Source organism: Homarus americanus, unplaced genomic scaffold (genome assembly GCF_018991925.1).
Source record: "Homarus americanus isolate GMGI-L3 unplaced genomic scaffold, GMGI_Hamer_2.0 scaffold4060, whole genome shotgun sequence".
Lineage (NCBI taxonomy): Eukaryota > Metazoa > Arthropoda > Malacostraca > Decapoda > Nephropidae > Homarus > Homarus americanus.
Window position 1 is genome coordinate 7,487,481 of NW_024746161.1, and position 27,358 is coordinate 7,514,838.

Below are 27,358 nucleotides of genomic sequence, written 5' to 3' on the forward strand. Positions count from 1 at the left end.
TCTCTGGAGTTTCATCATCAAAATACAGGAGTATTTGTTGGTTTTTATTACCTTTTATTTTTTTTAATTTTGGTTGTTGGATCTAACTTCTTTTTTCTTTTTTTACAGTAATGTCTTTTATATTTGATTAAGACTTTGGATAGCATCATTTAATACTCTTATTTTAATTATCATTATCATCATATAATGAGCAAAAAACTAGTCCAGATGGTACAGTAAGGATTTATAGTACCGGGTAGTAGAAATACAAGTAATGAAAAGGGAAGTGTGACTCGAAGGTGTAAAGATAATATCATATATATTAATATAGTCTCAATACAAGTGTAGTACTGTATATAAAACACTTATGCATGTTACAGCTTTATTTTACTAGTTCACCGGGGGGTTTATGAGAGGCTCTTACACGATAAATTTTAGATTTTTTTATATGTTCTAACCCAACAAGTAGATTTGGGCACTTCCACTATATTTACCATGGGGATTTCAGGATCGCCTCTCCACCACCTCCTACACAGCCAGTACTTACATGGATATGATGATATTTGGTGCATTGTCAATGGCCTGGTCTGAGACTTCGTTGCAATATTATTGGTCTTCTCCATAATGTGCTGAGCTCTTGGGGAGGGCGGGACAAGGCAGCGAGTGCTGCTGGCCCCTTTGCTGTTATGACTGACTGACAAATGACACCCCTCATCTCCTGTAGGCCATCTTTTATTGGAGACAGCAGGATAGCAAGTGTTGTTATCAGGTCGCTGTTACTGTGTGCTTGGGAGTCATGGGGTGTGGTGTACTCATCATAGTAGGCCGGTTGGTGATGCTTCCATATTATCACTCATAGGGTGTGTCTGGCCTTTGTCCCTTGTTATCCTGTGTTTGGGTATCAGGCATGTGGTGTATTGGTCGGATAGGCCTATCGGTGGTGGCACGGGCCCCTTCCCAGCTACTGATATACCAGCGCCCTGTCGATCTCCTGGCCTGGTTAGCTTTGCTCTAACAGAAACTTGCTATAATCATCATCATCATGACATTGGCTTGTATTTGGTCAAAAGTAAAGTATAATCCAACACTAATGTCCTTACCTTCTGATACTGTACAGGCACTAATTCGCAAAGAACAAGATGCTTTAAGAGAGGAGTCTAGCTCCGGAGATGACACTCGGGATCTAGCTCACAGACGTCGAAACAAAAAGTCACTTGTGGGACATCGGGATCAATCCAGTGATCAGTCTGCTGCTGCCCGTACAAGTACTGGGGGGTCATTAGGCTCTTTACATGACCTTTCGGAGACTAAACAACCCAAAAAAGTTGCTGGACCCAATCAGGGTGTGGCATCACGCTGCAGGGAGGGTAAGTTGAATCTCAGCCATCATGATACTTATTGAAAATATGTTAATTTAGTCGAGCAGAATGATACGGATTGTAGTTTTGTATAAACCACTGATTTTGAATTACAGAGCCATTTGGTACCGATAGCATCTTGGATTTGTATATAAACTTTTTCACAAAGCATTTTTATGTAAAATTTCTTGAAACCTGCCTCACTGGTTCCACTGTAACTTACTGCACACTCACAAACTTGCCAGATATGTGCAGGAGTGGTCAACTAGGCAGTATACTGTACTTTTAACTTTTTATGCAATATTACCATAAACTGTATTTTAATCTTTTCATATCAAAATTATGTTCTGTTTGTGATCTGATGACCCAAAAAAAATGAATTGGAGAGCACTATTTTATTATTAGATCATGACTTATGTCACTAAATTTAGAAAATTGATGAGTAAATGCCCAGTATTTAAAATAGATCTTAAGTTTTATCATCTGTAAATTGAAGCAGGTTTTCACATTGGCTACCAATATAAATTGGGAGATATGTTCCTACAAAAAAAAAAATTCTCAAACAAGGTGACAAATGGCACTAAACATGTTTTTAAGTTGTTTGACTAATTCTGAAAACAAAAAATGTGTGTATTATCTTAATTATTGGCAATTATTTAATTATACAAAAAGTTGATCATGCATACAAATTACAAGGACTAATAAATGTACAAACTTCTTAACAGGGGGCTCATGTGGGAATTTATCACGTGGTTCATTTGAGACTGTAAAAAGAAAGGGTCGCCGTTCAAGGGATGCTGCTCGGGCAAGCACAAGCCAACGTGAAGGAGGTTCGCTACAGGTGAGGAGCTTTTATCTATAACTTGTATACCGGTATATATCCTTATTTAATATGAACTGGTTGTGTTTTGCACCGTTGACTTGTGTTACAGTTAAGAAAGGTAGTGTTCTCTAGCCTTGTATATTTCAGTTACACCCCTCATTTTGACTTTTTTTTTATGTTAATTTTCTCTTTGTGAAGTCATTTTGCACTGGTTGAATTTACACTGTACACTAAAACTAAAATCCTTCGACAAGATTCCATAATTTGCTGAAGGGTCTTTGTCATTTTAATGTGTAGAGATATGCAATAACTGGAGTGTCCATGATCTAAGTAGCTTTTTTGATCACACTAAAGGTTTCCTCCTTGTCCTGGACTTAGCCAACTCATTCACAAGAAAATATTGTCAAGAATAAAGTATTGAGTTCTGGTGTTTATATACAGTATTATAACAATTTGTGATTGATGTTGCAGCATACTTGTGTCTGTAATTGGTTTTCTTTTTTAACTATTAATGAAATGTTTCTCATGCACAGAATTTAAGCAAGACAGAAGCTGCTTCCAATGAGTCCAAGAAGCTCCACAAGTCAGGTAGTTTGAGCCAAGTTTGCTCTGACGTTGCTGGTGGTGCTCGTAGTAAGGTAAGCAGAAATTAATTGGATTATAAGCTTTCCAGTTAACTCCATTATTTAATGGGTCCATTTGAATGATTTATCTATCCTTGCACTATATGATCGAAGCAAATCAAGTAAAGCACTAACATCTCCATGACTTCCTGCCTCCATGACAAGAGCCTCCTGGCTGCCCTATCAGTACATACCTTCTTTGTCTTTTCTATATCCCTTACTCATTCCCTAATGTTTTCCATAAGCTATTATTTCTTCTGTCCATGTCATGGTGTAGGCAGTCTCCATGCACCCAATTCACCCGCATCATTGCCCATATATATTCTTCTTGGTATCCATTCTTCATGCATTATTCTCATGTGTCCATCCCGTCTTGGCTGATCACTTGTTACCCATTCCACCACTCGCAATTTTTAATTTCTTCCTTCTCTGCCATCCCAAATACCCGATACATTTAACTGTATCTTACCCCCTTTCAATCTGGTTACCCCAGATACAAGGGTAACTCATCTTCTGAGTTTGAATTATAATCAGTTTACTTCATTCCAGATCCATGTTTCACAGCCATAAGTTAGGGTAGGAAGTACAGTATTGTCCAATTAGTGATGTCCTTTGTTACCTCTAAGCTTACATACAGTACTGTATAGTACTTTCCATCAGTGATAGGTCTTAGCTCTCCATTACCTACACTCATTCATGCTGTACATGTTTTATTTAACATAACTTTTGAATATCGAAATCCTTAACGTTTTCCAATCTTGTACACTGAACCCTTTGGATAGTGGACTTATAGGGGAAGACCATTGTCGCTAGAGCCGAAAATATGTTAAACCCGATTCCCCAGTAATTATTTCAAACTAAAGGGGACAAAAGTGGGTTTGAAATACAGTACAATACCAGATATTTTGGAATAGGTGATTTTAATACGTACTATTGTATAAATATGAAATACATTCCTAGTACTTAAATATGTTACATTAATCCTCCATTATTGCCTTAGATATTATCTTCAAATTAATGATAATAGAAAATTTTAAAAATATTTTTTCCATAAATATACACATAATCCTCTGCTCACATCAATAGATTCACCCTAACAGTATCTTTAACTGTACAGTACACTGTAATATTGAAATTGTTGACATAATAACAATAACAAAAGCATATAAATAACAATAATGAAATCATAAAAAGGGCAAAAATACTGTACTACAACTCGGAGTACACACTACGTCTCGGTTCTCGGGGACCATAGCAGCCTTGACACTCACCTTAGCAGCGCAGCACCGCAGACCCTGCGACGTTAACAAGCACGTCACACTGTTTGATGGTGGACACCTGTTGGTACTTAAAACTTTATATGCACACACTCCCAAAAAGGTATTGGCCCCTTTTCTCATCGATACAGTGTGTCACAATGGACAAATATTTCCGATCACTAATTGTGATTCCTGCATAATGTTGGTAAGCCTGCCTTCCTAGTATCTGTAGTATCTGTGAGGTTGCCTGTTATTATTTCTGGCATTTTTTGTAATTATGGTGAATCGCCGTGCTGCATCTTTAGTAGAATAATGATATTGCCTCGTGTAGCCTGTGATGTCTCCATAGTGATTGTCAATTCCATGGCAGTACTTGACGACATCGACTTTTAGTGTGTAGTAGATGATGTTCCAGTGTCAGCACGAATCATGAGATGATATATTACTGTATATTCAAAATTGTTACCTCATTAATTGGGGTAGAAATGATATCAAAATGCAGTAAATCATAATGTCATTGTAATTGGATTTGGCATGTGGTATCACAATTCATCCTATTTCATTACATTATGTAGAGTATAGGTGATATACGTACTGCAGATATTGGTGATTATGAGGTGCAAGAAGAAAGAACAAAAGGTGCAACTCACAATACCATTCGAACTTAGACCGCTGTGTACATGTTATTGTTTTCTGCAAGTCTGGAAAGTTAACGGGCTTGGAAAACCACTAGAAGGTTGTTAGACATGCTGCATCAATATGGAGCATTATGAACAGGCACAACTACTTATCTCATTCTTAGTTACTTAAAAAAGGTTAAATTATCAAGCCAGGTACTGTACTTGCTTATGCATATGACACTTTGTGACCGAGTATATCCACAAGTAAATAATAGCCTGATAATTCAAAATCTATTAAGACATGTATTTCTTACCTCCTCAAAAGAATCGGCGCCAAAAGACAGCAAGTGAAAGCTCCAGTAGTAGGTTTTCTCGCCGTTCAGAGGATCGTGAAGCTGGTGAAGAGAGCTCTGGTGATGAAACTACTGGGGATAATCGCTGTCGAATACTAGCACAGTCACCCCACGCTGCAGAACACACTTTCCCTCCTGAAGGAGTTGGTGGGGCATCTGGAGGAATTGGTCCTGATGTTAGCAATGTTGTAGAGGATTCTATGTCGGTGAGTCAAACTTTTAAACTTATTCAATGATGAAGAAGTTACTGTATGTAATGGGATACTCTTTTGTAGTTTCATCCATATTAATAATTTGCCGTTAGGTTTGAAAGTAAATTGCTAAATGGTAGCTAATTAAGATTTTGTAAATGCTTTTCATTTATTGTATCCTACCACACTTTCATCTTTTAATTTCCAGTACTGTAGTTTAAAAATATATTTTTTTTTTACTAACGAGGATATGTATTTTATTGTCATTTAATAAAATTAGCTTTTGATGTATGGGAAGGTAAGTCCAGCATGTGTTCTTTAAGTTTTGTAAAATAAATTATTACATACAGTGCTTATATTTTTATATTGACAGTAGAAAGTAAGATTCTGTAATTCATGCATATGAGTATTCTCTATTCCAATGTTAATTTTATAATACTTAGTTTATAAGCTTCCTTCATTGTTCTTCCAGGCACTACGTGTACATGTTTTCCCCCCAACCCAACAGGATGTGGCCTCTGTGGGGGAAACCACCGAGGAGGAGGATGAACCCATAGAGGAGAATGGGATAGAGTTACAGAAAGTTACTTGCCACACAGCTGACTTTGACAACCTCCAAACTGAAGTAGACAAGGCAATCTCCTACAACCTCGGTCGATCGCAGGTAAAGTGAATGTATTTTCTTTTATCAATTAATTCTTGAAGAGAGAAATATTTTTTTTGTGCAATAGGTTATAATTTCATTAGTACAGGTTGTACATCTCTAGTCCGGCAACCTCGGGACCTGACCGGTGCCGGACCATGGAAATTGCTGGACCATGGAAATTCACCCTTTTCCTGGATAGATAGTGACTTGTGCTTCTGCTTGGAAGCACTAGCACCACTTTCTCTGCATCATGGTCTCTTTGAAGACATATTGAAGGGTTAAATGTCGTATAGTAGCTTCTCAAATTTCGCGAGTTTTTAATTCTTAGCGTATTTTATTGGAACACAAAAAATTAATAAATAAAAATTTTGACGGCGGAAACTTGAATTTCGACGGGTTTGAACGGCCTGCCAACGTGCAGACGACGTGCATAATTGTGTAAACAGCATCATTTCTCATATGTACAAAAGATTCATTATTGTTTATTACTGAATGTCTTTTTTATTGAATTAATGTTTGTGTGCAAAATGAGCAATACAATTCATTAATAATACGTAGAATATTAAAACACACGAGGAAATGACACGGCATTGTTTTCGTTGATTACAAAACCAGTGACTGACTGGTTCTACATCTAAAACTTAAGAAAATAAGACCTTGGCTGTAGCTGTAGTAAAATTAATATGGTTGTTTTAAGTAATCTTATTTAATGTTAATAAATGGAACAATAGAAGTAGCTAACGATAATGGTAAAGAAAAAAGAGATCGCGTATGTAAGTGCGCATGCGCACACGTGAAAACATATCGTCATTACTTTACATAAGAATATGAAAGCAACACTTATTTACTGTTCATATATATTTTAATTAATGTTTCTGAATTTGTTTTTATTGAATTAATGTTTGTGTGTGCAAAATTAACAATACAATTTATTAATAATACGTGGAATATTAGAGACGAGACGGCTGCCGGCATTGTTTATGTTAAAGCTTACAAAACCAGTGACTGATTGGTTCTACATATAAAACTGAAGAAAATAAGACCCTGATTTTAGCTCTAGTAAAATTAATGTAAAAAAATTAATATGGTTGTTTGAAGTACCTGTAATGTTATTTAATGTTAATAAATGGAACAATATAAGTAGCTAACCATTAATGGTAAAAAAACAGTGAGACTGTGCGTATGTAAGTGCGCACATGTGAAAACATATCATTACCCTACATAAGAATATGAAAGCAACACTTATTTACTGCTCGTATATATTGAAGGATTAAATGTTGTACTCTGTATAGACAAGCAGAGAGAGAGAGCAGCCGAACTGCCGGACGTAAACAAACCTTAATTTCCCACATTTTTTTTTTTTTTTTTAAGGGGGATTAGCCCACCTGGGCATAGTCACTGACCCACATTGGGGCCTGAGGGGCAAAAATTTAATACTCCTGTAATAATAATTCAGATAAGTAAAAAAAAAAAAACTAAAATCGTTCCGGACCACGGGAGTTTCCGGACCACAGAATGCCGGACTAGAGAGGTACAACCTGTACTGTAATAATAAATGGAAGAGAGCAAGTGGGATGGTGAGACATTTTGAAATGTAAATTGAAAAGTTCATTATAGATGGATTGATTGAAACTTTGTAATACCATTACCACACTTTTAAATGGGGTTGTGGTCATAGGAATGAAGATCAAGGTCACTGTTGCTAAAGTTGAACGAGTAATCTTTAACTCAAGTATTATTTTTTTATGGAGAGATTTGTAATAATTTTTCTTGGCTTTTTGAAAACAAGAGGAAAACTGTAGTTTTGGGATAACTAATTTCTATCTCTGTCTTCAGGAGGACACCATGCTAAGTGGCTGTGGGCGGCGAAATCTATCTCTTTCAGACTCTCAGTGTGTTACGTCTATCTTCAAGGAAGAAAAATCATCAAACAAAGGTGAATTTTTTTTTTATTCAACAAAAGTGGGCAGCTTTGTAAAACCATTTGGCTTATAAAAGATTGAAAAGAAAAAAGAAAATAAGTATTTAATAGAATACTGTACGTACTACAGGACATGTCTCCTGACTTGTATTGAGCTTAATTCATCATTGAGCAATTTTAACCCTTTCAGTCCTACACTCAGTCTATTTCTGCATTCCCTGTCCTTAAATTTCTTGGGAAAAGGTTTGGAGAGAAAAATGGCCTTATAAATTGATTAAACACTGATGATAGCCATAAAATTGGAAAAAGAAAATACCTGCGACGACTGTATACTGTCTCCAGGTTATCAACTGCAATATTTTGTTTTCTTTTCCGTACATTAGTATGGGCCACTGTCTTCGTGACATGTCCTTGTGTTGACATGTTTTTATACTCAAGCTAAACTTCAACATATTTTTACTATATCAGTACTTTTCCTCCAGATTATGCCCCACTTCTTCCTGGTATTTGTCTATAAAAGATCTAGGGTATTTTAAATTCAATCCAATATTATAGATATACGTACAGTACAGGGAGTATTCATATTCCTCATCAATGAATTCCAGACTGCATACTCATGGAGCACATAAAACATTGATGAAAATACTGACTTTGATTCTATTGTGGTGAGAATAATAATAATGAATAGAGTGTTATCTCTCTTAGCCAGAAAAATTGGTGCAGAGCACTTCCGGGAATAAGAGATTTCCGGGTAACGAGACAACTCTAAGCCGAAAAAAATTCTCTCATCCCCGGAATTTTACGGATACTACCAGGAAATTTTTCCGGAAAATGTGCCCCTCGGAAAATCATTCTCAAAGCCTGAATTTTGGGGAAAGTTCCAGCTTTGGGAATGATTTTCCCGAGAAAATTTCAATTCCCGCTATTGGAGAGTTTGAGTTAAGAGAGATTCTGGCCAACGGAGATACTGTATTACTGTTGTTGAACACATATTAGTAGGTTTTCTATAAATTCTGAACTTAAAGGTGTTACCTACTCTGTGGATCAGACAGTCGCTAGCTACTTCCACAGTGAATTTGAAACGGGCGTATGAGGCATGAATGGAGCTGTGTCACAGCCAAGACTGGATTTTTTCTGCGAGTCTAAAATACGCATTTCACGTGGACAGATACACAGCTGTATTTATTTACGCAAACACCACTGTACACCCACTAAAAATTATTCAGCACCCATGTCATATTGTATCACGCCGTAAGGGTGCTGAATATTTTCTTAAGGGTGTATATGATACTTGTACACACACACACACACACATATATATACATGCATGCTACATACATGTACACCCACTAACAAATTATTCGGCACCCTTACAGCGTGATACAATATGACACGGGTGCTGAATAATTTTACAATATATTGCAAATAAACAAAATGATGTATACCACTACTGTACTGTATATACAGAACTGGACTCACCAGCTGATGCTGTCATCTTGAGCCTACAATAAGCATACACTGTCCACTCTGCTTAATATACAGTACAGAATATGTAACTATAATCACTTTTTATGTCTTAACATTGTATTCTTGGCTGATTGTGTTCTTGTACAGTCATGTACAGTACCTGTACTGCGCAACACAAACTCGCAAAAATTATTGAAGAGTGCTGGGGACTCGGGAGATAATAGTAATTTTTATTATTAAATTTCTTGTATTCAGGCTCAGAAGAGGAAGGTGTGGGGAAGCGGAAGCTGTTGGCTAGTAGGAGTGACAGTGGAGGCAGTGAGGTAAGATCATTGATTGTGTATTTGATTATTTATAATAGTTAAGTGCTCATCATGGTGTCAAAGTTATTACCATTTTCAAAATGTGATGCATACAGAATTTTTCCAAAATAGTTTTTGTTCGTATACCAACTTCACTTTATTTATTAAAGGGTAGACTTGCATTTTTAATAAATTTGTTTCTTATTGTGTATATGTATTGTGTGTGTGTGTGTGTGTGCACGTGGACAAGCACACACATATTTACAATACAGGTAAGGAATTTGCTGTCTCTAGAACGAATGGCTCCCTGTCTCAGCCGCAAAAATGCCGGCAACTTTAAAACTACCCACAGACATTCTTGGGTACATCCAGGGTGTCATCCACGAATAATAGAGGACAGCAAAATAAAAATCCACAAATTTGGAGAGGCCCCTGTAGTCAAACTTCCCAAATTTGAATTGTCTGGGAACACACACTGTTCAAGTTCTGGAAAATTTTGAACTTTGGATATCTAAATATCATGGTCTTTTTGTACACAATTTAAGTATAATAATTATAGGGAAGTTGCTCAATATTCTATTATTTTTTTAATTCTTGAAATACTGTGGAAGGTAAAAGTCATTGTTTGCCTTTAAACTTCATTATATGTAATATTTACAAAAAAAAAGAAAGAAAAAAACAATATACAAGTAGTACATTACATTATAAAAACAAATTATATTCTCTCACTACCAGACCAAGTGGGGAAATTTTCAAGCATCCCCTCACCTGACAAAACCATCCTCATCCAGTAAGCTTTATTATATGTTTAAACCGTATACTGTATCAACTTGTAATTTTGGGTAATATGTTTTTTTTTTACTCTTGCATGCACACACCATCCTTTGTACAGAATGTACAAAAAAGATGTACTGTACTTCCCATAAGGTAAAAAACATAAAGGGAATAAACATTTCTTTGTGCACTGTGTAGGGAAATGAATGAAAAATATTACGACGTCCAAGTGACTCGCAGATGTTCATAATAACATCTACTGGCTCAGAGGTGCTCATTATGATCACCCAAGTGAATCACAGATAATTATAATGGCCCCCAAGTGAATCACATCTGATCAAAATGGCACCAACTTACTCAAGTCCTTATGATGATCACAGGTGACTCAGAGTACCATAATGTTGCCAAGTGACTCAATTGCTCACAGTGGCACTTTGTGATTCCAAATTTCAAGGGATATGTGTGGTTGTGTGTACACTAATGCTTGCATGTGTACATGTTACCTTCTTGTGTCTTCATGTAGCAATAATTTTTTATTTGTTTATTTTTTTTTTTATTTCAGAACAAATCTTCCTTGGATGAAAATGGAAATCCTGTGATGTCTACTTCAAGCAGTTCTGGCTTGTCCTCATCAGTTTCAACTAGGGAGAATCACGGTACTTTTGTAGTGCAGGCTCATCATCCACGTAAAAATGGCACTAGCATTTCTCATAAGGACGCTAGCAGGTTTGACCGGGTCAAAGCTAGAAATGATAAGAAAAAGGTGAGATTGAAAACTATATTGCTCTTCATTGTTGAGTTCCAAATAATCCAAGTTATTTGAAGATTTTTTGTTAAACATTATTCTAATTAAGGCAAAAGTAATTTGTGATATATGGAGATACTAGTGAGTACAGTCATTGATTTGTGCTTAAAAACACTCGTATGATGGCTTATTGCAGGGCTTATAATTCTGGAATAGTCTTTCAACTAGTTAATTTTAATTTTGTGTTTGGTTGTGAAAAGCATTTTGACTATACAGTATCTACATTTCAGTATGACAAACTTCCTACAAAATACAGGTCAAGTTTTATCTGAGACTGATGGCATAAGTGGACTGAAGCTTCTTGAATTTTGTAGAATTCATGAAATTTAGTTTTGACGTGTTTTCCTTAATTGGTAATTTATTGTTAATGTTAGTGTGTGTGTGTTCCTTCTCTAATTGGTGTATGGTATATTGGTCAGTTTGCTGTTGATGATAATTGCCCCCACAATCTGTCCATCTGTTTCCATAACATGTTTAAGGGATTTTATGCAAAATTGCCTTCTACAACTTACAGTACAGTACTCCTGTGTCAGTTCAAATTTTTAACACTTCTGTATTAATTTCAATTGAGTAAATTGGCCTGGCTGTTTGATATCTCCTCCTCTCTGTGTGGGTGCTTACTTGTTTGTTTTTTAGGTCATGGTACTCTCTACAACGGCCCCAACAAAAGCAAACGATTGATTCATATGATCAGTTGCTGTAAATGTTAGTCTGATCCAACATTTCAAATATACATTATATTGAATAATCATCCTTGTCAATCTGGTTATCACATAAGGGAAGCAGTTGCGTCTCACTTGGAAGGGAAAGAATGTTAGATATGTCGGCAATTAGAAACCAGGTGATACTGGTAAATAAAAGGATTGAACGTAGTACAGACTAAGAAAAAAAGGGAAACGATAAATATAGATCTACCAAAAGTAGTATTTGCTGAAAGAACAAAGAGTAGGAAGAAGTGAGGCAGTGACCCACTCATGCTGTACAGTAAATGTTGGCACTGAAGAGAACCAACAAAAAGGACACATACAGTATACTGTACTGCATAGATAAAATTGAATGAAGGTGCCAAATTTTGGTTAGATTTATTTATAGTTATGACCAAGCTGATGTCCTCACTAATTTTTTTATCTCAACATGTCCATCGGGTTACAACCCAGATAACCCTCTGACAATAGCGGCTGGGACTATTGCTAAACACCTGAAACTAGAACCTTGAAAAATTAGTGGAATTGATAGTCATCACTTAAGGTTGAATGCAATAAGTCATGGTGTTATATCTGCCTTGACTTTGGCATATGCTGTGACTTCAGACTAAACCTCAGCTTCAGCTGCCCTCAACTGGTGTGCAGATGCTGACATGTCAGCATTGTTTCATAAAGGGAGGAACTATTGCTTTTCCCACTAATTTTAGTGATTGGAAGGATTTAAGACTGTTTTACAGTTGTCACCTGGATGCGGTGGTCGAGTGGATACAGCGCTCGCCTCCTATTCCCAGGGTCAGTGGTTTGATCCCTGGCCATTCTCAGCTCACCCAGCTGTAAATGGAAATTTGGTTTACAACTTGGGGAAGTGAATGCGGTGGAGTGCAGTACCGGCCATGCTGCCTCCTTTGTACTGAAGGCTTAGTATACATTGTGCTGTATCCACATTGTCCCTAATTGGCAGTCATGCCTATGGGATCCACTTTCGCTTTTCACAGTTTTCAACATAATTATTAAGAAGGTGAGTTTGGCCTTAGTTAAATTTTGTTGAAAGTGTTATCAACAGTTTGGTAATGACCCAATTTGAGTTCAACCATCAGGTTGGTACGTGTGGGGCTGACAAACCTATGCTGTGCCAAGGGGAGGGAGGAAACCCTGATTTCACAGTAAGTAACAAAGCATGTCTTCTAAGACTTTCTTTTTTCTTGCTCTACCAGGCATGGTGATTGGCCTGAGGAGGAATAACTAGTGTGATCTGAAATAGAATTAATAGAAGTTTAATTTAGATAGTTTAGGGGTCTACTGGAGTTCTACCTTAAATGGACTAGTAAATAATATTTTAATTTTGAGGCTATTGTATGATCTCGTATGATCTGTAATAGATCATGGGGAATTCTTTAGGTTTGTTGACTTGTGTGGGTTAGGTTGTTTGAATTGGGATTTAGGTCTGTAGACTTTCCCATAAGAAGCTTGAGTTTCAATCCTCCATATCAGTGTTACCTCAATGTAAGTGCCCTTGAATTGAGATTAAGTTCCACTACTCTCATGCCAAGTTAAGCACTTGCAACATGGATGGCATTTTAAGTTTTCCTTTGGTATATAGTTACATTCTTAATAAGTAATTGGTTTTGTGGGTATGACTTCCTGAGCATGGGAAATTGGTTCTTTAGATGGATAGTGAGCAATTTTCCGTGTAAATTATGGTAACTAGTAATGCAAGCCGAAATTGTAAGGGCACTTTAGACTTGGGCCTTAAGATTGATTCATATTGTGTCTAGGGAGTGCAAGTTACTTTTTGAAGGTGGAGTTAAGTACTGGAGGTCAAAGAGTGGCTTAAAGTGGAGTAAGATTTGGAAATTAGTGACAATATGTCAAAGGTAAATACTGAGGATGCTCTTAAGAGTTAAAAATTTGGCTATCTACTTCCTGTGATTGTAATAATGGGAAGGATAAACCTAGGAGCTAAATTGTGGAAACTTATTGTTGATAGTGAATGGGTCTTTTCAACATAAAGATGACCTTGCAAAAGTTAGTAAGTTAAGATAACTTTTGGGGTCAGCAAGATTTATTGCATTATTTTTTAGACCTTTCATCTGATAGGTCAGATCCCTTGGGTCAGAATAAGGATTTGGTTATTCTGGAAGGGGTGGGGATGTAACTCCCCTTCCTCTTTTCCCAGTAATGTTGCTGTGTTGGAAAAAAATGTAATGATTGAGCCATAGTGTCTTTTTAGTTGATTACAGAGGTAGCATCTGACGTCGTCTCCCACGGAGGTAATACTACCTGAGGAGTACAAAGTTCAGCATTTTATCAAAAGGGTCTTTGAATCTTTGGAGACTGTGTGCCAAGAATCTTTCAGTGGAAATCCATCCTTCAGTTTTCCCAGACTTTTGGTCTCAGATTCATTGAGCCTTTCAAGTTATGGAAAGGACTTAACATGGAAAGTGGGGATTGTTCCTTATATTTTGTTTCAGATGAGCAGGACTAGGAGGCTCTAAGAGGTTACTTAACTAAAACGTTTAGGGAAAATGTAAGTCAGGAGAGAATTACATTTTCTGATGAAGTCAAGTCTCTGAGGTTTCCTGAGGTTGAAGTATTGCACTAGACTTCAGGTGGATGAGTTAGTTCATCCCAGATGTAAAGTAAAAAATAATTTATGTTCTGCAGGTGAGATGGAGCCTATGGAAAGACCTTCAGTCAACCTTTATATAGTTAAAAACTTTTTATTAGCATGTTACTGTTTACAAAATGTTGAAGAAGTTATTAATCTTAAGTCAAGGAAATGAGTTTCCTATTCTTAAGAAAGGTAATTCGAGAGTCAGTTACTCTCCTTCCTCTCAGTTGGTAGCTGTGGACTTGGTTGGAACTGAGGTTTGAATCCTGGAATCACAGCGAATGGCCAAGCTAAGTCAAGTCACAGTGTACACAGGGTGATGTGATCTTAAGTGGTGACTTGTTTGTAAGACCCATTTTAAGGGCAATATTCTCAATGGGAAGGTAAAACTAGTTAAGAAATTACTTCCGTATGTCACCCAGAGTTATTTGGGGTTTAGCTTCAAATATTTTATTTGGTAACATATGGATAATTTATAAGCTTGGTCATAAATGCGATATCAAGATCATATTAGGAGTAATATATATACAGTATTTAATTTTTTAGTTTTACAAAGTGTGAACCTAAGTACAAGTTGATGATGTTAAGAGAACAAAAGCATTATGTTTAAACAGTTAAAAAAGCGATTGTCGGTAACAGAGTTGTTAAATTTGTATATCGATGAATAAGTGAATAGAATAGAGACGGGAATTTCACTTTTTGGGCAAACTTAATAGTCTAGTATTTTCACTTGATATTTTCATTCAACATAAAGATTAGGAAAAATATATTTATACTATTACAGTACAGTACAGGCATCCCCCTATTACGAAAGGGTTTCTTTTCTGCATTGATTTAAATGTACATTCAATAATTGGAGATAGTTCCCCCCAATATATATATATATATATATATATATATATATATATATATACATACACACACACACAGGTAGTTCTGCTATAACGCGATAATTGTGTTCTTGTAAAATATCGTGTTATAGAAAATCGCGTAATAGAAATAACAGGGCTTATGGAGAAAATAGGGTTTGGTGCAGATTACTCGAAATCGAAAAAATTTAGTAGTTAGCCTAACACAAAGGATAGCACAGTCTAAATAAAGGTTACATTCATATCTAATAATGAAATCATACAGTAAATGTAACACTTTACCTTGAAAAAATATGAATGTAACTTGATGGGGGAGAAGGGTGATTTTGAGGTTGATAACATCGAGCTTCTCTTCAAGTGTTATATCCTTTCTTTTACGATCATCACCGGGAATTCTATCACCAGAACGCTTCTTGTTGATATTCTTCTTTACCATATTCACAGTTAATACCACAAAATTGGAGAAATAGTCAGCAAAAATCGCGTTATACAAATATCGTTCCTAATTCATAAATCGCGTTTGAGCAAATTCGCGTTATCAAAAAATATGAATGTAACTTGATGGGGGAGAAGGGTGATTTTGAGGTTGATAACATCGAGCTTCTCTTCAAGTGTTATATCCTTTCTTTTACGATCATCACCGGGAATTCTATCACCAGAACGCTTCTTGTTGATATTCTTCTTTACCATATTCACAGTTAATACCACAAAATTGGAGAAATAGTAAGCAAAAATCGCGTTATACAAATATCGTTCCTAATTCATAAATCGCGTTTGAGCAAATTCGCGTTATCAAAAAATATGAATGTAACTTGATGGGGGAGAAGGGTGATTTTGAGGTTGATAACATCGAGCTTCTCTTCAAGTGTTATATCCTTTCTTTTACGATCATCACCGGGAATTCTATCACCAGAACGCTTCTTGTTGATATTCTTCTTTACCATATTCACAGTTAATACCACAAAATTGGAGAAATAGTAAGCAAAAATCGCGTTATACAAATATCGTTCCTAATTCATAAATCATTAGAGCAAATTCGCGTTATCAAAACACGCGTTATAGCAGAACTCACTGTGTGTGTGTGTATATATATATATATATATATATGTATATATATATATATATATATATATATATATATATATATATATATATATATATATATATATATATATATATATATATATATATATATATATATATATATATATATATATATATATATATATATATATATATATATATATATATATATATATATATATATATATATATATATATATATATATATATATATATATATATATATTATGGTGCGAAAGTTGTTGTTAGTCAGGTGACGCTACACTCGCATGCTCTCGTGTATTGCCAGTAATGTCCACGCATAACTTTTTTTCACGTCCTCATTCCACACTTTGTTATAACTATATTTTATTGTACGTAATTAGCATACTGTACTGTATACGATTTAAGAACACAGGATAATTTTCTTTTATTTAATTTGCCACCTATTACTTGAGAGTAAATGAGGAAAAATTGGACAATCCGGCAACTGGCTGAGTGACTGCAGGTGAAGACAAGTCTACTGAGTTTGAGGAGTAAGTTATATGGTGATTGTAGGAGAATGATGACACATTTAGTGCTGAATTTTAGACTTAATAACAATGTGAGTGTTAAGGAATTATGAAATAAGTTAGTGAAACAAGTAAACATACTGATAGGAGAATAAAATCTCCATTGTTTTGGCGTATTCTCATTATTGCTTAGGAAAAATTACGAGATTGGCTAAACAAAGAAGTTTTCATTTCATTGGATTTTTCGTTCATAAGTCAAACTGTTTATTTAATTTTTTCCCCTCCATTACTGCAGATTTTTTTAAAACCAAACCTTCGTAAATTTGGGACTGCCTGTATTTTGCTTTGGGGCACAGTATTCATTTGATTTAATGTGGGGTATATGGTTGGTAGATGAATAGATAAAGAATGAAGACCAATTTATCATTGTTCATGTTTCATTGTTCCCATGTTGTTTTTCACGGGAATCATGTCCAAGGTTGTCCTGTCACTAAGAAAGCTATGTTGGGAAATATCATTTGGAACAGGAAAAAGTATCATTGTACTGTATGATCTCTGGGTATAATTGTTCCAAGTAACCATATTTTTTCAGGTTATTAACCCTTAAATGGCAAGTAAGGAATCCCTGATCCCTCCCCAGTGTGCAAAATTTGGACCGCAAGGAACATGAAACATTGATTGTTGTTGGCCTCCGTCCCTACAGCTAACATCAGTTGATATTGGCTGCCATTTTAGGGTTAAGCCTAGAATGGTCTTCACAAAATTCTAAGCAACTAGAGGAACCAAAAACCATTTATATTACAATTCAAGATTCTATATGTTGTGGTTGATGTACTGTACTGTGTTGCTAGTGTAGTACCCGTGGTATAGTGGTCAGCATAGTCACCTTGCAAGCAAGTGGTCACTGGTTCTATCCCAGGATAGGGTGACACTGGATAAGTTGATCGATTATCAGATTATATCGTTGAGTGATGAACTCAATGCAGTTGGTGAGTTGGTCAGCCTTCTTGGGTTATTCCATAATACTAGGTCAAATTGCTTTTTAATTCAGGGTATGGTTGTTGTGATGGTGACAACTTGTTTACTTGTGTGTTTTATTTAGTACTGTATTTGCCTCCTTCAAAGCTTCATTAACAATGACATTATAATTTTCCAGGCCAACAAAGAAAAGGATGTTGTGAACATTAAAGAGACACCTGGGTTTTGTGGTGACCAAGACCTCAACGATATCCTCAAGTTCCTGGGAGCTGAAGTTGATTCTTCTAATGGCAAAAATAAGAAGAAACACAAAGGAAAGAAAGATGACAATCGAGAGGAAAAGGAAGGAAAAAAGAAAAATAAGAATTCTGAAAAAATAACTGAGGATACTGTGGGGGAAAAATGTAGAAGCGACGATGGCAGGTGGAAATTTAATGAGGAAAATAGTTGTGTTGTGAGTGAGGTTTCCCGTGATAATAATAATAGAAGAAGCAAAGAAAGAGAGGAAGAGAAGAAGGCAAATAATAATAAGAAGAATAAAAGTAATGATAAGAAAAATAAGAAAGGCTCTGGCAATTTGCGTGAATCCAGCAGTGTAGAAGATCTTGTGTCAAAGAGCAAACAAAGTGACAATGTGCGTGATATACGTAAACAGGTGACGGTAGATGATGGGGATATGTCTCTTAGTGTTTTAAATACATATCACAATAATAAGAAAGTTGATAAAATGAATAATGTCATAACAGATGGACCATATATAAAGGAGCCAGATATTGTGGATATAGGAAATGACAATGAGGTTGATTTGCATCAAGCTACTTCAGATTTTGTAGCTGATTTTTACAGTGCAGGAGACTCATTCCTAACTGCAGATGCCCCTCATACACCTTCATCACCATCTGGTGGTGATTTTGAAGTTGTGAGTAAAAAGAAAAGGAGTAAACGATGTAAGAATGGGTCACAGATAACATCCTATGGTTTGAGGAGTGGAGGTTTTGACAAAGTGAGTGGTGGTAGCAACAGTGGGAGCATATATGGTGATGGTGGTATATGTTTACCTCGATTTTCTCAAAGATCAGGTGGAAGTTACGAAAGACCTCACATTAACTTTGCGGAAGGACCACGTTCAGCCCATGAAAACCCTTTTTGGGCACCTTGGTCACAGTTGGGTGTTGGTGAGAGATATGGGGGAGACCGGTACACAGGTACAACCACAAGTGCCCCCCATAGTGAAGATTCGGGCTCAGATGGGGATGATTCTGTACACTCGATGCCTGTTCCTTCCATTACCCCAAGGCCTGACGTCCGTAAACCTCCTCCCTCCTCAGATTCAACACCTCAAGCTTCATATGCAAACATTGCTAAGCTTGCTGCCTCTGCTAATCGTTCGCAGATGAAGCGAATATTACCTTCAGCTAGCCAGCCTGGAGCTGTTGTTTTGAAGGAATTAGAAGGGGAACCCAGTTTCAATGAAAGTGTGGAACTAATGGACTCAAAGTCATCATTGTTGACTGAATCTCGTCCTACTAACATATTAGATGACAATTTCCCATCTTTAGCAGAAAGTTTAGGTGGTATATGCCCTCCTAGTGCAATATCCACCTTGAAATCAAGTGAATTGCGGACCAACCCCCTGAGTGAGAATTTAGTGATGCAGCCTGGAAATGTTTGTGTAGTGCATAACCCTGATCAGTTAAAAGAAACCTCTGTTGTTGGGGAGACTATTTGTGGGCAGAAAGAAAGTACAGATCGTATTTTAATAACAGCACCTGTTAATAGTGTTGATGGAGTGACAACAGAAAAGCGACTAATTAAGTCTCCAAATGAGTCTCTCTCAAACTCTGTGTTACAGACTCAGCAGCAGCAAATATCTGTCCAACACCAAGAACAATATCAAATGCAGCAGCCTCCTCCTCATATACAACAACAGCACCCGCAGCATTATCAACAAGACAATAAACATCAGACTGTGCATAATCAGCATAATACTCAGCATCCTCATTATACTCCGACTCAACAGCTACCAGTACAACACAACCAATATCAACGACAAAATTTGCATCCTCACTCAGGTCAGAACCCTTCATACCACTCACAGCAAAATACTCAAATACCAATTCAACAGCAAAAACAAACTCAACAGTTGTCCCAACAGTCTCACCCAGCTCCACCTTTTACACAACCTCCTCCCCCATTACAACAGCAGCTTCAGCAGACTCAACCACCACAACTTCCAAAACAGAATATCCAAAACCCACAACCTCAACAAAGTCTGCTATTGCAACCAAATCCTCATCCCCAACAAAGTGCACATCCACAATCCAACATGCATTCCCAGCTGAGTTTGCAAACACAACCAAACTCACACATCCAGCCAAACATGCAGTCTCAAAATCCACATCCCCAGCAGAACCCTCATTCACAGAAGAACCCTCATTCCCAACAGAACCCTCATCCCCAGCAGAACCCTCATCCCCAGCAGAACCCTCATCCCCAGCAGAACCCTCATCCTCAGCAGAACCCTCATCCTCAGCAGAACCCTCATCCTCAGCAGAACCCTCATCCCCAGCAGAATCTGCTCCAACAAAACCCACATCCACAACAACAACAACATCCACACCCCCAGCAGAATCCACACCCCCAACAAAACACCCCTCCCCAACAGAATACACATCTGCAACCAAACCTTCATCCTCAAGGACATTCACATTCTCAAACCAGCTTGCTTACTCAACAGATTTCACCTCGCCAACAAAGTCTGCATCCACAGTTAAACCCACATTCCCTACAAAATCCACTTCCTCAACAAAGTCTGCATCCCCAGTCAAACCCACAGCAAAATCCACCATCCCAACAGACTCCTCAGCCTCAGCAAAGTCCACAGTCTCAGCGAAGTCCACTGCCACAGCAAAGTCCAAAGCCATTGCAGACCTCTTTGGAACAAAACATGCTACCTGAGCAGTCCTCTGTTCCCTTACTTAGCAATGCTAATGGACTGTTGGTGGGGGATGCCAGTGAGGACAAACAGACTCTTGGTAGCAGATGCCAAGGTAAACCAACCAAGAATGGGCCAGTGGCACCCAGTGGTCAGTCAGGTGATACTAGTCGTGTGAAGAAACTGGAGCCTGCAGTTGTATTTACAGACAATGCCAAATTCAATCTTAGTGTCAGTGGAATTGAATTTGGCTTTGGGTTTGATGATCCCATAGTGACAACTAGTGATAATGAAGTGAGTGGAAATGACACTTGTGTGTTAGATAATGAAGACAGTAATTGTAATAATAACAATAACAACCACTTGAAAAATAACTTAACAGTGACAAAAGACTTCTGCAAATTGTTTAATGCACCCAAGAATGACAAGATTAACTACAACTATGAAGAGCTCATTAAACATGTTTCTGAAGGTAAATTTTATTTAAATTTATGTAGTGCAGTAGTGTTTGATAGCTGTGTAGTTGGTATTATTTTTATTTATAAGATTTTGATAGTTGTTCAAGTGAGGTACATTGCATACCTGGTACACTAAGTGATGCTCTTGGCATCTGAAAGTCATTTACGATACAATTTATTATTAAATATAATAGCCATGTTTAGAAAGTGAAAGATTGCATTCACACAAGGTAAGAAACAAATTTAACCAGTTACTGATCAGAAATTTTTCCCTTAATGTTTTAATTATACTTGATCATTGTTGATTTTGTTAGTTTTGAGGCTGATAGAACAGGTAAGAATTCCAAATTTACTGCATCTTTTTTGTTTGCCTTTGTGAAAGAGATAGTAGGCGAACAATTGTTACCCGTGACTTGGCTGTCTTACTTAAACTTAGGTTAAGCCATTTCTTTCATAAGCTTCTTTTTGAGTAATGTACTAGTTTGACATAATTATATACTGTACTGTAGTTAGTAAAGGTAAATTGAAATGATAGCCAAGTAAAAAACTAAGTACAATACAGTGAACCTTTACCAGTCAGGGTTTACCAACCGTGACTTTCGGTATCAATGTTTTATTTTTTGTACACAATCTTGCCAACCACGGTCTCCAATTTTTAGTATCCACAGGAGAGTTGTAACCCTGTGTTACGGGGAATGGTCTCTAGTTCAGGTCCATCAGGTGGCTTGTCTTGTTCGCTTCATCGTGTATACCTTATGTTCTTCAAACAACACTTTGTTATACCATACCCAGATCCTCTTCCTTTCTCTAACCTCTCTTTATATATTTCCTTATTTTCATCCTTATTATTGCACTCGTGGGTGTAACTACCCTGGTCATTCACTGTGTCACTGTTGATTAAAAGTGTTTATGCCTTTATTTCATAACTATTTTGTAGATAGAGAGAAACACCATTTTTTTTTACTAAATTACAAGGATATTAGTTCAATTATTATTTAAATAAAAATTGGTGAATAGATAATGTATTCTACACTTAGAAAAATCAAATTTTCCATGCCATCAATTGTTTTTTATATTATAAGCTTAAATAAAAGTACTGTACAAGGCATGAGAATAAGTAATGAAACAAAATACTGTACTGACAAAATAAGAAAATGGGAGAAGTAATCTCAGACATGTACTTTAGGTTCCCATCATGATATCATGTCAAAATATTTTGTTTAAGGACATTTTATTGAAATGGTCTTCTGGAGAATTTATTCAGGGTCATTATGGTACCAATTGCATCTCTTATCACAATTAGAACAGATGCTGTGGATAAAACTTTATAGTGTACACTATCGCTAGCCATAAATATTTTCGCTCGTGGCTGCAACCTAATATTATGGGAATGATAAGAATGCTATAACACTGTATACAGTAGTATATAAACTCATCCAGCAGGTACAGATGTGGATGTTGAATTGTATACAGATGCTCTGTGGATGTAAGGTACACCACTAATATATCCTGCCGATATCTGGTCTTGAACCTTCTTGTGTTTACTTTCTTGGCTAAGTTCAAAATCTTTCAAACATTTCAGTGATCACAGTACCCACGAAAAAAAAAATATTATTTACAGTACATCTCTACCAAATGCAGATATTGGTAAGCTTAGTGTAAGGTACTAAATAAACATAATAAAACAGCTTCAAGCAGACAGTGCAGCTCATGGTATGAAATGGGCTCATCACTTTTGGGGGTAGGAACTTGCTCTCATAAATAAAAATTTTGGCTGTAGTATATTTACTGTTTTTTTTTTATTTTTATTAATTACTGGACATGTACTTTATGTAAAACTAGGTTTATGAACTAGTAATTTTAGGTATGGATCAATTTCATAAAAGGAACTTTTCAGGAATGTTTGTTTCATGCAGGGATAATTCATATGCATTGTTTTCTAAAGATTTTATATTTTTCCATTTTCAAAACAACAATGTGATGAATCGGTGTTTTTTTTGGAAGTCAAGCATTGTTTTGGGAAAACAACACAAATATGATCAAAGAAAATAGCGGTCTTACATTACATTTTTTCTATTATTGGCAACAGCACTGGGCCAGCACTAGGGTTGACATTCATTTTTATATCTGCCTTGCTTTGTACTGGAACACAGTGTTGTACAGTATATGCTGTGTCAGTTCAATGGATGGTAAATACAAACTATACTGTCTTATAAATTTACAGCCATGTCTCTATTTATGTATACTGTACTGTATCATTTTTAATTTGTCAATAAGGATCAGTGTTACCCAACCCACATCTAACCATCATACCATTTCACATTGATTTAATTAACTTGTGGGACAGCAACAGTATACAGTGTATTATACAGGCACAAGTTTACTTTGCATGTGTTAATATTACAATACCGGTACTTAAACTACGTACCGTATATTTCTTTTCATGTGTCGTTTTTTTATGCTTCCTTAATGCCAATGCCTAAAAATTATGTAACACCACCTCATACATTGTTACGATGGCATATTTAGGTGTTTAGGGGCCATAATATATTGGCCACCTGTGGTTTGGAAAATTCTCTGGTCTGGTCCCAAGGGTGCCTGATTTGAGAGGTTCAAACTGTATACTGTATATATATTTTGGAATTAATGCCATTGGTACCCTAAGTGTGAAGGTAAAGAGATTCTTGCAAATAAGTTTTTGTTTCTTAGCAGTAGTTGTAATTGTAAGGGTGATGGGCAGATTTTTTATTGAATTTTTTATTTTTTATTATTATTATTATTATTAAGAGAGAAAAGTTTAATTTTAAAGTTTCAAGAGTGAAAGCCACTGATTCCCTAAATATGCATTTGGGTGAATTGATTGATGACTACTTTTTAAGGCATTTGCTTCTGCATCATTTTCTGGAGCACATAAACACTCCATGCACTGTACTGTATTTAATTTTTTTTTTAACAGAGATTCTGTTACTGTATTTTAATATTTGTGACTGAGATATACACTTGGTAAAAAAACTACCTTTACAATTTCTGCGCGAAACAAACTGACACTACAAACGAAATGCTTCAAAAAGGCCCCTGAGGCATTCCTCTCATTGGTAGCCCTGTGCATGTATGGGTTCGGCCACACGTGCCCGAAATAAGTAATCGGCACTCTGAAACGAGTCAGAGTTAGTGTTGTAGCAGCCTAATATTGTGATTTATGTAATAAGTGATACCAACATTTCCTGTTATCTTACCTAAAGAATGTGTATGTTACCGGGTATATGAACTGTGGAGCTATTCATATGTTTCGGAACAGATGGTATATTTTCCAATACGAATAAAGAATGACATAACGTGGCATTAGCCCAAAGTGAAGTAGCAATACAAATAGAGATTCAAAATTCGGTTGCAAAATAATCTTATACCTTTACAATATCCACTAATTCTGCCAAACATATAATGCATTCCTATATGGCAGCTCATCCACTTCCATGGTTACTGTAGTCCACGGTGTGTGGAACATTTAATATAACATTCATTACAGTTTAACTTCACTAGATATACTGATATTCTCCAGTCATATTGTAACAGAGTAATTCAATATTATCAATGAAATAGCTAATTTCGGCCTACCAAATTAAGTACGAAATGTCTCGCATTCAGGCCTACCAACCCTCGCGACACAGCGGGAATGTTCAGTTGGAAAAATCGTCGGACCCCATCTGTACAGTAGTTTTTTTACCGAGTGTACAGTAACATAATTCATCACACCAATCAAGAAAAGATTTTCCTATATCTGGATTTTCTATCATTTAACAGATTTTGCTGTATTTATAGGTAACCTTGCTTTGCAGTTGTATCCCAAGAAAAGGCTGTATGATGCAAATCCACATAAAAAGAACCTAATTTTATACAGTAAATGAGTGTTAGATTTTTAAATCCCCATCATTGGACTTAATGTTCACACTCTTAAAATAAAACAATTACAGTAGTGTATAAATAAGAATATAATTGTGGAAGTATGGCACACAATTATCATTGTTCCTGTTACCTTATTGTAATTATCATCTTCATCTTATATCTTTACCCTTAGCTTACCATTAGCAGGTTCCTTATTTTTGATGTTACCTTCGTAGCTACTGGGGTTGACTGGGACCGCGCACTTCCCATCTTTTCAGTATTTAACTTGGTTGTACACACACTTGACGTGTTCATATTATAACATGCCATGTGAAAAGGGAGACTCCACTTTCAAATCATTGAATTCTGTACAGCAAGGTGCATCTCACTGAGGAGTAATACTGCAGTAGGGTATGTGGGTATTGCCATTAGGTTAGTGTAGTACCTTGCTAACTCCATGGGTTATGTTGTTGAATTCTCCTGTGGTTGGCTTGGGGCCTATCAAAGGGAAATCGGGGTGTTGGGAAGTGATCTCTCGAGAGATATATTGCCAAAGTCCTATAATGTACAGCTTAAGGTTTAAATTAAGTATAGTGTGTATGTGATGCTAAAAAAAAAAAAATATATATATATATATATATATATATATATATACACACATACACACATATATACACACACATACACACACACACACACACACACACACACACACACACACAATCAACACCTCAACCCGCCAGGATTCGAACCCACGGCCCACGAGCACATGACTGTGACCGGGGAACGCTAACCGCTGGACCACCTGACCACCAACCGTTGTGTGCTATTTAATGATTAGTAGGGTCATTACCTAATACCTGACCATTGTGGACCTGGTCTCACCCTCCTCTGTTTATATACACCTTGGTTTGTATTTCTCTTTAGTCTGTACTCACCCCTGAAGATGTAAATTACACGAAAGCGCTTGGGAACTTCGTGTTTTCTTCTTTCCTTGTGGTTATCAGCATATATATATTAATATTTTTGTTTTTTAGCATCACATACACACTATACTTAATTTAAGCCACTGTAGGTTATACACAGTTGTGCAATGGAGCAGGTCCATGCTTAGTGTCGATGCTTTCCTTAGTAATGTAAATATGTGTATGAAGTCATTATACCCTACAAGGTTTTCATACCCAAATGTGTGTATGAATAATATATTTAGAAGATTTTTTTTTTTACTAAATATAATGTGTAGGGGCAGAAAACATACATTTAAGAGGTAAGCCTTTCTGAATAGGTTAGTACCAGTTTCTATGTTTGGCAGCCGCCCATACTTCTCAGTTATCCCAAACCACCGAAGCATGTTCACATTGCATGCCTTTTTTTTGTGTTTACTGGTATATCTCCTATTTTTTAGTTTTATTTTGTTTTAGTAAATACATGTAGGTATGCTGATTTATTCTTTTACATTTATTTTTGTTTATGCAAATAAAATTAATTTCCATTAATTTTGTAAAAAAAAAAATTTTTGTTGTGTAGAATGTACAGTATTTCATCAATGAAGGAACCGTATAATTTTTTTAAGCAATAGTGACTTGTTGAATTGGGTAGCTACACTTGGGCTATGATGTGTGTGGTTTCCAGCCACCCCAGCCTCCTGACCAGGAGACAGTTAAATGATTAATTATTGACAGGACAGTAGAAAGCCATACAGTATATTTTATGAAGGAGGAAAATAAGCGAAATTATATAAAGAGGTGAGAGAAGTAAGAGAAACTTAGCATGGTAGATGATAGATTGTCTACAAACTAATACTGTGGTTGGTTAAACTGTACAATATATAAAATGTGAATACTCAAAGCTGTGGTTGATGAGAGATATATGTACTGTGCAGTGCAGTAAGTAGTACATGTGTAAAACACCACACAAGTAAATATCTGAATGAGCAAGAGACCACTAAATTACAGTGGGGTATGCTATAACGAACGGATCCTACTACGAATATTCCTATAACGAACGGTTTTACCTATAAAATTGAGAATGCTATAACGAACGAAGCTCCTACAATGAACATTATTTAAATTTTTTTTTTTTCTAATTTATAGTTTTTTTATTACAAATATTAATGATATTCTTTATTTCAGGGGTTTAGATGCATATTTATGCACTTTTTTACAATTTTTACAATTTTATATTATATTTTTCAGTGTTAAGTGGTTGTATTTGGGGGCCTGGAAC

At 36.2% G+C, this 27,358-nt stretch overlaps 1 protein-coding gene across 3 annotated transcripts in view; it reads left to right on the forward strand.

Moving 5' to 3' along the window:
• The window catches only part of LOC121879068, a 43,872-nt gene that overhangs the window by 12,009 nt on the left and 4,505 nt on the right, over nucleotides 1-27,358 (forward strand). Inside the window, exons 3-12 of one of the 3 annotated variants that reach the window (XM_042385559.1) lie at nucleotides 1,097-1,346; nucleotides 2,063-2,178; nucleotides 2,694-2,798; nucleotides 4,988-5,221; nucleotides 5,679-5,870; nucleotides 7,689-7,788; nucleotides 9,496-9,563; nucleotides 10,879-11,079; nucleotides 12,923-12,988; nucleotides 18,036-21,264. In XM_042385559.1, the coding sequence (XP_042241493.1) occupies nucleotides 1,097-1,346; nucleotides 2,063-2,178; nucleotides 2,694-2,798; nucleotides 4,988-5,221; nucleotides 5,679-5,870; nucleotides 7,689-7,788; nucleotides 9,496-9,563; nucleotides 10,879-11,079; nucleotides 12,923-12,988; nucleotides 18,036-21,264 (4,561 nt within the window). The remainder of the gene's footprint in view (nucleotides 1-1,096; nucleotides 1,347-2,062; nucleotides 2,179-2,693; nucleotides 2,799-4,987; nucleotides 5,222-5,678; nucleotides 5,871-7,688; nucleotides 7,789-9,495; nucleotides 9,564-10,878; nucleotides 11,080-12,922; nucleotides 12,989-18,035; nucleotides 21,265-27,358) is intronic. The other 2 variants (XM_042385560.1, XM_042385561.1) reach the window with 2 other exon arrangements.